This window comes from Parus major, chromosome 7 (assembly GCF_001522545.3).
Source record: "Parus major isolate Abel chromosome 7, Parus_major1.1, whole genome shotgun sequence".
Taxonomy (NCBI): Eukaryota; Metazoa; Chordata; class Aves; order Passeriformes; family Paridae; genus Parus; species Parus major.
The window spans coordinates 14,666,811-14,679,976 of record NC_031776.1 but is presented as its reverse complement, the minus strand read 5'-3'; the positions used below and the strand labels follow the sequence as shown (position 1 = coordinate 14,679,976).

Genomic DNA, 13,166 nt, shown 5'->3' with positions numbered 1-13,166 from the left:
CTGCACGACACAGTTTCCTAAAATATTCCTTTTCTGAGTATGTTTTTAATCATTAATGAAACTATTATCAATCTATATGGAATAAAATTGATGTAAAGAAACATGGTGAACTGATTTGTGTCTGTCAAGTTACATACACTGAAGAAGTTAAAAACTGCTGCATCAAGCTTTACCATTCATTAAATTAAAGCACTGATTAATACTAAACAATTCCAAAATGATCAAACCTGCTTAGAAATACGTAGGTTCAAAATGGCTTCCAGCATTTGAAATACCACTCAATAAATTACATTCCACTAAGAATGTCTGTATTTTGAAATGGATCAGGCAGCTTTAATAGCAATTTGAAAATGCACTCTAGTTAATGAGAATATCCCCTTGCAATATAATGCTGAACAACCAACCCACTACACATCTGCTATTACTGTGGAAGAACTGTCCCAGGCTTTAATGCGAGTTGAGTTTTAGGGGTCAGATTGTTTCTAAAAAGGAATTGTTATATTTGTAATTGCTGGGGAAAGTGGGAAAATTCAAAGCAAAATAAATTCTATTAACATAAAGAACAGCTTTTGCTTCTCAGGTGACTGGAGCAGGTTAAGCTAGACTGGTTAAAAACATAAACTAAAATAAACTAAACCAGAAGAATATTGATGGGAACACTTGTCAGTTTTTGAAGTTGACAAGTGTTCTGTAAGTTACCTACCTACACTAGATCAGAAAATCAAACACCAAGAACACAGCTATCTACAACAGAAGTGAAACCAGCAAGAGAATGTCATTCCCCATCTGAAGCATTCCTTTTATTTTTTTTTCCTGTCAGATGGTGGAGGAAAACTTACCTTCAACATAAGATTTAGGAAGTTTTAATAAATACAATGATAATTATCGCCTCCCCTGAATTAACTAATCGGCAATAATCAAACTGTTGCAATGCATGGCTAATTCTGCTTCCACATGTTTCTATGTTGGAGAAAAGACAGGTGAAAAGGAAAGAAAAATTTTCTACAGAAAATCCTGAAAATATTCACTCTGTTTTTCTAAAATCATAAAACCAAACCAGCAAGGATTATTTCTGGATGTCTATTAAATCATCAGTCTCTTACATATAGACTGAAACTTCTTAAAATCTTTGCACGTTGAGCTACAGGCTACAGCAAAACCAAGTCCTAAACACCAACAGCTTGCCTACTAAATAAAGGGTTCAAGAGATTCTTTTGGAATATGACAAAGCACTAACCAACAATATATTTTTGTTAAATACATCCAGCAAATACAAATAAACAACTTAAATATCCCATCCAAATTATGTAAGGTGGAATCAGTTGAGCAAAACTGAAATTGTACCTGAAAGAAATGCCAATTTTTTCTTCAGAATGGGTAATATTACTGACGCTTCCATTCTACTTCAGATTATTTTTCACAGCTCTGAAACACAAGAAGTTGAAACTGTCAAGCATGGGAAATAAATTACAGTGTTTCACAGTGTTACACTTTAGTATCCTTCTGAAGGAAGAACAGAACATTGTAGCCAAAATCTAAAATAATGTAAAAACTTAAGAAAAAACATCATTGTAAGCATTTATCCATACAAATATTAAAATAAAAATTTCTTTTCCTCTTTGTGGGGGAACAAACAGTCCAACCATGAAAACCAAAGCAGAATCTTAACCAAGAACAACAAGATAATTTAGATAAAATCCTATTTCCCAACCCTAATAAACTACAATTAATTTACAGGTAGGTCATCTGTTTGCCCATTCAGATGCAAAATAAGTGCAAGTAGGATTGTGCTTTTGCAGAGTCTGGTATTACCAAGAACATAATAATTATTTGAATATGTTATTTCTGTCAGGACACTGCCATTAGCAGGGCTTCAGCTGAAGAAAAACATCCAACAGTTTAAATAACTATGTCCTATCTATAATCTATACCTGGAAATGCTCCTGCTTCTTCTGCCTCCTCCTTATCCTCATGCAACTTTTATCGCACTGTGAACTCCAATTCACTGTGATGAAGCTTTTTTGCTTCACTGACAATTCCACAGGATGCCTGCACTGAACCTCCTCTTCCAGCCTACACAAAGTAGGAACTGGCACCTGCTTGTAACTTTCTGAGGTCCTACTTCCACAGATCAAGCCATATAATTAAAAACCTTAATTCTGCTTGGAAATACACAATTCAAGATACATGCCAATATCCAGTCAAAATAAAAACAGATCAAAATAGAAAATTTTTTTGGTTTTCATTCCAGGCCCAGTGCTTCAGACTGCAACCTGGAACTCTCCCTCTGGATACTTCAGAATGCACATAAAGAGAATTTTTTTTCCTGGCATGGGGGAAGTTAACTGAATAAAAAGTATAAATTACTTAGGAAAACAAAAAAATTGAAAAAATAAAACCCAAAAAATCCAGAAAAATCCAAATAGCCTGAGGAAAAATAGTTATTTATTTTTATGTTAAAACAATGAGCTTCATAACAAACAAACAAAAAAAACTATCATCAAATCATTATAAAAAAGATAAAAAATTTCAACCACTTTTTACTGTCTCTTCCTGTTCCAATGTGTAAAGTGTCATAAGATCCATTCCCATCTCCTATCCCAGTATCTCCATACTGAGGTGTAATTTTTGCAAATTATATAAAATTCAAGCTTCACATATTACAGAAGGAAACAAACAACTTTCAGTTCTCTCAGGAAACTGAGTCCCATGACAGCCTGAACTTTGAACAACTACTCAAAAAAGCATCCTATTAAAGCTCCCTGTGTGCTTTAGACAAAGATTTGTAGTTATTTGTTGCATAAAACACAAAATTCAAGAATAACTCAGGCAGTTATTTTTGTCTCTCTAACCGCTCTGTGTAAGCTTTTTAACTTCGGTAGTTCTCTTTATTTTCCTTTTCTTAAGATGTAGAACACATACCTGAATGATTTTTCCCCCTCCTCCCCAAGTTACATTTCCAAATTATTACAAATGCCTCTTTATTATAATCAATGAATGAAGTTCAAACCTACACACACTTCATTATCTTCATACTTTCACACAGGAACAAAAGTCTGCATCAACTTACTGACTCTAGGGAACATGTTTCTCTGCTGTTCTGAAAAGACCTATTTATTTAATATGAAAGCATCGCTTGGCTTTCTGCCACAGTAGTGGCACTGTCCATGGATCAAAACAGTTCTTTTATTCAGTATTTCCTGGAACCAAAGGAAGCATTCTGTTCACAGTGGAGGGAGGTGAGTCAGACCAGTTAGAACAACTGCTGATAATTCCAAACACCTAGCCTTTGTTCCAGAAACTCCTGAAGTTTACAATTACCTCTCTTTTGTGAGAGCTTGGATAGGTTTCATCTAGAAGAAAACTCTCAGGAGAGCAGGTTATCAGAACATACCAGAAAAAAAAAATCTTCACATTTAAAAAAACAAGCTTAGTATTCTCCATTTTTGTCATCCAAAGAGTCTCAGGATGAATAAAACAAAATGCCTTTTTTAATATTAGAAAGTGAAACCATTTCAAAAAAGCTGGGAATCTACCTTCCAATGAGAGCTACTAAAGGTGTTTTGAAAAGGTACACTGCTTTTTACCTTTGCAATGTATTTAGACCTACAAAATATATATATTCTTCAATTTGTTGGAGGAAGACAAAATGGCAGGCTCCTAAAATTTTCCAGCAAGCTCTCAATTTAGCATGAGGAAAGAGTGCTTTCGCCATTTAGCTGAAAGAAGCATATTCAGTGTCTATTCATCAATAAAAAAAACACATTTGGTTTCATTAAACACAGAAAAGCTACAGAAGAAAAACAAAAACACTGAAGAGAACAGATTTCACATGAGAAAAGTGAAATACTTCAGAAAGCTGCATTTTAACCCTTTCAAATCAAAAGACAACTTTTTTTTTTTCTAAAATGTTACAGATATGAAACAAATAGAGGTTAAATTTGCTTGCTGAATTTCAGAAAATCTGGAGTACTGTATGCCCACCTAGAATCTACTTCACCATAATATGATAAAATACTATATACCAATCTGTAGAACTTGTAGTTCTTTCATTCAATATGTTTCCTGGACACATTCAATACACTTTGAAGAACCTCACTGAACCTGTTTAGAACATAGAACATGACATAGGCTTCCAGGTTATTAAATCAATATAGCAATGTCAGCCTCCAACAAGGTATTCATTCTTTTGAAGATTTCCACAAGAAGGTGGCAACACTAAATTTGTATAATGCTTGTATTTAAAACCTAAATATTTGAAAGGCATTCCAGTGTAATAGAAAACTCTTCCAATTCCTCCTTGACAAGCAGAAAGTAATACCATTTGTGGAGAAAATTCTCTCATACAAACATGAAATATGTGTACATTAAGGAGAGAATTGGAAACAGTAAACAAATAGTCGAAAAAGATTACAGAAGGGGTAAAAATGCAAACAATATTTCAGGCTGCACTCTAATGTGAAATCAAATCACAACTTAGTAGGCTGCATCCTCTATCATTACTAGACTCTGGAATGACTGCAAATTGCAATGTTTTACTCCACACATCACAAAATTTCTAAAGTTCTTCCAAAAACAAAAAAACAAAACCAAAACAAAAAAAACAAAACCCACCCCCAACAAATAAAATTAAAAAAAAAAAGAAACAGAAAACCCCAAACAAAAGAAGAAAGAAAAAATCCAGCCAAAAATCAAAAGAACTCACACACTCTAAGTACTATATGTAATTCATCAAAGTGCAAAATTTCTGATGAATGGAAAGTTTCGCCTACATTTTATGCTACCCATCTTCATTGTCACTGAATTAAAAAATTAAATAAGAACCAATGTCCCAACACTTTCTGAAGCCATTATAAAAGTCTATTTAAGACAGGGGAAGAGGAGCAGGTTGACTAGACAACTAGAAGGAAGATGTTAGAGAGCTCTCCTGCAAGTAACAGGTGTTTTCTTTCTAAGCAACCCAGAGGAAACCATTGCTCCAAAACATTAACGATTAAAACAAATTCAGGCTTAATGAGAATTAATATTAACATGTTTATTCATGTTTGTTAGACCTGAAACCTTTAATACTCTCAGTACATGGTTTTTCTCCAAAAAGGTCTTGAAATGGGTTAGTCTGCACATGAGCATCTGTTGCAAGATTCAAAGAACGAGCTCTTTCTTCAGTCCTTTAGCATGTATCTCACAAGAGCATGTAGCTGGTCTGTTAAGCACAGGACTACAAGCAAGAAAAAAAGAATCTGGTTTCTATTCCCTGTTCTGCTATGAAATATACATATGGCTTTCAGCAAGTCATTTATCCTTTTTAGTCTCCATTCAGTTCCCTTCATTTAATTCTCTTTTTACAAGAGTATTGTGATGTTTAATTCATTAATGTTTTTGAAGACTTGAGAGATTAGAAGGAGCTCCACAAATCTGCCTATAAATAACCAAGGAGCAGATGGGCAGCTATATTCAAAACTGTAGCAGCTTGCAAGTCCAGGCAGAAACAATAGCACAAATAACAATAGACATTCTGAAGTACCAAAGGAAAAAAGCCTCAAATCATACAGATTGAAAACACTTTTTCTTTTAGATCAACTTTTGAATTGCAGACCTTCAAAATTAACATCTTCATTCTCTGAATCCAGCATGCAGGTTTTTTCAGATGCTAACTTCAACCCACAAAGCATTACCCCCTTTTTCCCTGAATCAGCTTAAAACTAGTTAATCTGTTCCACACAGAAATAAAATCCACATGTAAAAGACAGGAATAAAGCTGAGTATCACAATTATCTATGTAGATTATTATTTCACCTTCCTTTAAAGCTACATTAAAGGATGTCATCTCTCCCACAGCAAAGCTGTACAAAGAGAGAACACAAACGAAGGTGTCTCCAGGGCTGATGCCCCAGGGTAATTTGAGAAGCACAAACCTGCCACAAAAGTAGAAAAAGTCTGTAAATATTTATTAGTTAATGCTGTCTTCAATTAAAAAGCACCTGGAAATCAGCTACTCAGCTGGACAATTTCAAAATAACAATAAAACTTGACAGATGAACATCAGCTTACATACACACACAGTGTTTGGTCTTTACTCTTTGAGATATTATGAGCAGCACTAATATTTAACGTTAGAGCCCTCAGGAGAAAAAGTAACTTCAGATATTTAAGCATGATCAAATAATTCTTTTTTTTATTTTTCAGCCACTTTTGTATTTTTAATTTTTTTGCTATCTGTAAAAACTATCCAGAAAAAGCCCACAGAAGTTTTATACTATGTCTGAAGTTGTACACAACAAAAATATTCCTGATCTTCTGCAACCTGCCAATTCACACTAAAGAAGTCAGAAAATAAGAAACACAGACTAATTTCATGAGTTTGTAAGCTTCTTCAATTTTAAAGCAAGATGCAACCATACAGTGCCATTTCCATTACACATGCACAGTTAGTACCCTAACTCAGCAACTTGCCATGGCAGTTCAATGGACACAATGAAAATGTACTCTGACTTGGGTTAAAGCTGAGGTTAACAGCATGCTAAAGCCATGATCCAAAAGCACATTGTCACAGCCACAACAAATTTAAGCTTGGAAAAATTCCAATTCCACTACTTTTTCACTGGAAGGTTCAAATCTTAACTTGTCTTCTAACTAAAGAGAGAAGGAGAATTCAGAAGAACTGTCTGTTAAACTACTTCTTCTATTTAACTCATCTTCCATATTCACTTCCCACCCCTTTTCAACCCCTCAACACTCTGAAAAGCGAAATAAAAAGACGAGCATCAAAAGGAAGTGATGAGCAATATAATGAATAGCAAACCAGCAATTGGAGAACAGGTGAGTAAGAGGTTATGCCATCTGAGAAGAAAAAGACATTGTGTATATGAGTTCTAACTTTGATCATGGTCAGCTATTCATTTCACACATAGGCAGAGCTTTTCCTCAGACTTCAAGCAAGTGCCAGAGGGAAAAAAGGAAAGAGGACCAAGCACAGCAACCAGGGCTGCACAGCAACACCTGCATGTACAGCTGTGAGACACAATACCAACACCTCAGTCTTTCCATACAACAAGATCAGCCCCAGGATACAGTGCAGCAATGAGCACACTCTCAAAGAACAGCACTCCTTGGACTCACTTTGGCCATGTTCAGAGAGCAAACCTGCCCAGCCCAAAGGAACTCGTGCAGACATTCCTAACAATGCTGCAACATGTGACATCCAAGATGACAGCTTGCTAGAGTTTTCTACCCTTTCCAGGCTCAGCCCAAGCCAAACACATGGTTTATACTAAGTTATAGCAGTTTTCAGCCCTCTTTAATCTAGAATAGGTGAGAAAATAAGCCACAGGTTTTGGATGCATCTCCATAGTCCATTTTGGGCAACATTCCTGCCACTTTTTGCCATTCTCTCACATACAGTGAGAGATACCATATACCTTCCTGCAGAACCCCACAGCTTGCCCACCAGCATCAGAAGACCAATACACCTCATACCTTGCTTCCCTTACAACAGGCAGCCAAACCAGCAGAAGTTGCAGTCATCTGGTACAGTCCCATCTCACTTAACACTATCAAGTGACTACAGAATACATAAAATGATGCAAGTTGAGAGGCTGCTTCTTCTACCACTTTCTCCATAGAAATATGTCAATTGAAATGCTATGTTCAAAGCATAGCTGAGACATTTTCTTCCTCATCACACTGCAATAAAACTCATTAAAAGAAATACTTATTTTTAGGTAATTTTCCTTAGTCAGAAGTCACATGGAAACAGTACAGAATCACATGGATTGCAAATTCTACCACAGAAATACTTTGTGATGTTAGGGGGAAGTAAAATAACCTACAGAGAGTAAAATAAAATTACACAGTCCTTTTCTAGCTCCCTCTTCTTAAAAAAAACAATGAAACACCAAACACAAAAAACCCCAACAAACAAAACAAAACCAACATACAAGTCACAAGTGCTTAGAAAAATAAATACTTCATCATCAGATCTTTAAGGAACTGTCCAAAACCAGTTTGTGATGAAAGATCAGAAAGCCCCTATGCTTCATTAAAAGAACTAGGACAGCGGATGGAATGAGACTGGACAATCCAGGCCATGAGTAGACAAGTCAAAAGACAAACAGCTGCACTGATGAGTGCAACTGCTACAAGTCTGGAACAAATGAAAAACACTTTCCTCTAGGGTGCAAGACTAGAACTTCTTGTTCTTTTTGCAACACTTATATAAGAAAACAATCTACCACTTCATAACAATACACATATTTGGCATAGGTTGCAAGTGCATGTGGCTCAGGGCCTCAGGATTCAAGTCCCAGCTCAGTATAGTGACACTCAACTGAGTGGAAGCAAAAAGAAATGCTCCCCCTACATCAAAAGCCATCTCGTGCAGCAGACACAAAAGCAGTCATCTTTTTGGAGTGAAAGAAACTGACTAAAACAAGATGACAGGGAAGGAACGGCTAATAAAAAGTCTGTTTACAAATCCCAAAAACTCTGGAATTGCTACCTGACCAAAAATTTATTAGCTGGAGAGTATGGTTTTGTGTGGACCTTGAAACACACTGAACAATTTCCTCTGGGCAAAAAAAAAAATAAAATAAAAATTACTATGTTCCCCCGTCATCCTGCACGATACACAAAGTATCCATGAGAAGGGTTATAATAAAAATCCCTTCAATAAGATAGAAATAACTTGAAAATTTTGCTAATGTTAACCAAATATCAAAGTACAAGACATTGAAATATTCCAGATCTGGTAAAGAAATACCTTGTTCAGATATTTCAGAAATCCATTAATTCACTGCTCTACAAAGCAAAAAAAAAATTATCTAAGATGTCCTTAAATTAGTGGGTGCAGGAGAAATAAATCTTAACTTTCATGAATGCCTTCAGTTTTTGCACTCAGATTAAAAATTCTGAACATTTCAACTACAAATCACAGATTAAATACAGCAACCACCTGCAGTAATCACAGCACCTCTCCCTCTCTCTTAGCCCCTCAAAATAAAACATGTAGCTTTCCACTACCAATGAATAAATCAATAAACAAATGGTCACATGCTTCAGAGAATATAAAATCAAGCTCTCTAAGCTGCTCCCTGGAGTACCCTGCATAGAAGCAGTGCTCATACATTTTCCAATTATACTATTTTCTAGGGTCAAGAGAGAATGCAAAATGAAAGAATTAGCACACAGAGCATCAACAGAGAAAAAACAGACAACCTGTGCTGTGGTCTCAAGTTCAGCCATAAATACCATTTAGTGACCAAAACATCAGGCTAACATCAAACCCATTTATCTTAATCTTCCAACACATTTTTTATTTTGGCCTTACTTGGTCTGGTCAACACCCATCCTTCATGATACTTCACTAAGAACACATCCCAAATACAACTCTGACAACATCACAGGAATTTATCTTGGCTTTGAATTCTCAAGTACCTACCACATCTATCTCCCTTGAATTATTGTTTCTGCAAAGCCCTAAGTCATACCTTCATCTCCTCTTAACTATTGTAATTTCCTTCTTAAAGGGTTCTTTATGTCCCAGCATTCCAAACTTCAGCTTGTCCAAAATGCAGCAGTTCATCTTCTCACCTGGAAACAGGAAAACAACACTCCAGATTGATTTTCACTTGCTTCCTTGTTCAGTTTAGCATCTGCTATAAGGTTATCCTCACTTCAAAAATCTCTCACTCTTATTTAGTCTGAAGAGCAAAAAGCTTTGCCAACACATTTTTCTACTTGCTCAATCAAGGTTCCCAAGTATCTCATTTATCTTCCTGCACAAACTTATCAACACCATCAGAGCAGCAACAATTACCTCGATGCTATTAAAACTTCCTTCCTTACTCTCACTCACTATCACAGAACCCCCTTATAAGTAGACTTCACTTATCTCCAGTCTTACACTTAAACACCCCCTAACACATTTGCAGCACATTTACTCCTCCACTATGTGAGACACAGTAACACAAGCTGCACTGTGAGCTGCATGGCCAAACAACGTCATTTAATATCAGTTTTGTTTATGTTATAGTGCTTTTTAAAGCCTTTTAAGAAGTCACAAAATGAACACAAAGTAAAGCAGGTAAGTTAAAGAAGGCATGAGTTAAACCTAAGTAAGTCTCTACAAAACCAACTGTAAAGATGATGTTCTAGGCAATATATTCACCAGTATCAAAGCTTCCTAAGAACCACATATAACACATGGAAATTATAAAGATTTATTTTTGGAAGAGACCTATCTTACTTACCATTGGTACTGGAATGCAAAATTGTCTGCTAGGGCTACAAGTTTGAGCTCCAGATCCTGGGTTCTGTAAATTTAAATGAAAAAGCATTTGACAATATTTTTTTTTATTTTGCTACTCAATCTAAAACTTCATTTCCCTGGAGGTTGAAAACAAGAGTTTCTCACAGAGCTACATGATAGGGGAGTCAACATTTCCGTTGTATATCCACAAATACTAGTAAGCTAGGCATTTGAGTTTAGTGGGACAGCAGGAATCCTGTGCTTTCTACCAAAACATATGGTAGACATCAACATTGTTTATAGTTAGCAGGCAATGCTCCTGAGGCAGCACCGGAAGCAGCAGGAAAGTAACAAGAACCAGAGTCCCTGTAGTATGCTTTCAATCAGAGGTAACCTACACGGAATTTTAGGCTAACTGAAAATACAACAGAGTTAGTAGATTTTTTGTGAAGAGGAACAAGGTATTCTTACAAAGGTATTCACCGCTATAAAATTAAAACAGGCAAAGTGTAACTTGAATAAGGAAATATAAATAGCCCCTCTTTGAAGAAGACATTGAATTAACATACAAGCATCAAATGTTTAACAGCAGCAAATGTTATAGGACTTGCATGAAATCTTGTAACTTGATCAAATTCCACCCATGAAACGAAAACCAACAACAAAACCCCAAAAGTTCAAATTAGTGTATACTGTGTAAAAGGCGAAACCAAGACGACAAACACACTTCACTGGTTTCACAGTAATTCTGATAGATCGGTCATTACAGTAATCTAACTCACACGAAATTTTAAATAAAAAACACCCTTCTATTCAAGGAAGTTTTCTAGTCAGCCTCAAAAAGATGGGAGAGAAGGCAAGAGGAGCAACCTTTAGATTGGAAACAAAAATACAAACAGCAAGTCCTTGGGATGCACTCGAAATCCTGCAACTTCATCTCCAGGGTAGACTACCTACTTTATCAGAAGCTGCCTGTTGAAGGTGTTCTGTATTTCCCCACTGGGAAATAAACGTGTTCCTCTTTATAATCTATTCCTAAAGATAACTGACAGTTAGGTAGCACTGTATTCAAGTTCTTAGAGAAATTCCTCTGGTTTCCCTTCCCACTACCACTCTCAAGCAACAGCCAACTGAAACTGAGCTGAACTTCACCTGACTCCTTTTTTTTTGTTGACAGAAAATGACAAAACTATGTAAATTCCCCCTGTTTACATAAGCTTTACTGAGGAATTTGAATCCATAGCCAATTCAGAATTGCAGCCTACAACTCAATGAGACATCACACCAGTTTTTTCTACACTGAATGTTCTTTTAAGAGATTTAAAAATACATCTATTTCCTTCTCTTAAATTGTATTTCTAGGAAAACTGACATTACTGATCAATTAAATTTAAATTAAAATATCATCTATTAGCATACTATTCCAGGGAAAACAGTCATCTGTGATGATTTTACAGGATTCTTCAAGCAGCAATCTGTGACATAAAGAATTATACAAAATCCTAAAATCCACCCCTAAAACCACATTGTAATTACTCTTAAGTTTTGGTGGAAGATTTTCACAGAATCACAGGATTATTAAGATTAGAAGGGACCTCCGGAGATCATCTATTTGAATGGTTCTAATGGAACCCTATTTGGGGACATTCCTGTGTAACTGCTGATGGTGACCCAGCCCAGGCAGGGGGTTTGGATGTCTCCAGAGAGGAAGACTCCAGAATCTCCCTGAGCAGCCTGTTCCAGTGCTCTGCCTCATTGCTTTCCTCCTGAAAAAGCAAGGCATGACCAGCACCTCACCAAGCCATAGGCCTCTCTAAGCAAGCTTCAGCCCTATTCTGTAGTCCAGCTTCCCCCTTTTCCCTCTTAAGTTTCTGCTTGGTACAGATAATAGCATTAGGACTATAAATGCTCGGATTCAGATAAAGGTGAACACTTATTAGTACAGCAATTAATAAACCATCAGTAATCCTATAATGTAGTAACAGTATTCATTATTTAGTACACACTGACTCTTAGTAGTCACAGATGTCACAGAAGGGAGAAAAGAGGGGAAAACCCAGTACTTCCTCATCACAGTGAGTTTTAATGCATGAACAAAGTGAAGATCCAATTGTGAGGACACTGCAGACACTGCAATACTAAAAATGGAGAGGACCAATATTTCCTTTGGGATGCAGAAAGATGAGAGAGCAACAGACAAAAGCATCTATTAATACATATCTACATAAACCTCACCAGTTTTGCTCATTAAAAAACTTACAAAAAGTCCAAAAAATAAAGAAGCACTCTCCTTTAATTGTTTCCACACTTGCTTCCATACACTCGTTTAAATTCTTTCACAAAAACAGTGCTTTAGAGCATCGCCTTTGTACAATTGCCTGGCGAAAAAGCTCTGTTAGGGGGTAGCAAGGGACACTACAATTATGGAGGAGAAGGCAAACTGCTGGACAATAGACCTGTCAAAAATCAAAGAAAGGGTAACCACAGCTATGAGCAACCACGTCTTCAGCAGTGAATCAGCTTCCCGACCAGGCAGAGCTTCCAGAAACCCAGGAGCGCCCGACGCCGCGGCAGTGACACGGCCGTGACTCGTCCCCAGCCCGCCGCCGGACTGACCGGCGGCCACGCTCCGCCAAAAACCCCCACCGGGAGCCGAGCGGCTCCGCCAGCCCGGGGAGCCGAATCCGGCCCCCTCCTGCCTCCGGCTGGCTCCCCTTTCCTGAACCCCTCTCCTTCCTCGCCGGGCCTGCCGCTACACCCGCGGCGGGCCCCGCCGGGAGGGGCGGCCGCCCTCCCGTGCCCGCACAAAGGCAAGAGCTCTGCCGGCGGCGGCCACTCGGGAGTCCCCCTGGGGAGCCCCCCCGCCGCCGCGGCCGCGTCTGTAGCGGCGGCACGAACAATGCCCGAACCTGTTGCGCGG

At 37.4% G+C, this 13,166-nt stretch overlaps 1 protein-coding gene across 2 annotated transcripts in view; it reads right to left on the bottom strand.

Moving 5' to 3' along the window:
* The window catches only part of SESTD1 (SEC14 and spectrin domain containing 1), a 49,784-nt gene that overhangs the window by 35,933 nt on the left and 685 nt on the right, over positions 1 to 13,166 (bottom strand). For both annotated transcript variants that reach the window (XM_015635158.3, XM_015635157.3), the window contains exons 2-4: positions 10,248 to 10,310; positions 9,486 to 9,588; positions 1,345 to 1,425 (exon numbers count right to left, since the gene is read on the bottom strand). In XM_015635158.3, the coding sequence (XP_015490644.1) occupies positions 1,345 to 1,399 (55 nt within the window). In that variant the 5' untranslated portion in view covers positions 1,400 to 1,425; positions 9,486 to 9,588; positions 10,248 to 10,310. The remainder of the gene's footprint in view (positions 1 to 1,344; positions 1,426 to 9,485; positions 9,589 to 10,247; positions 10,311 to 13,166) is intronic.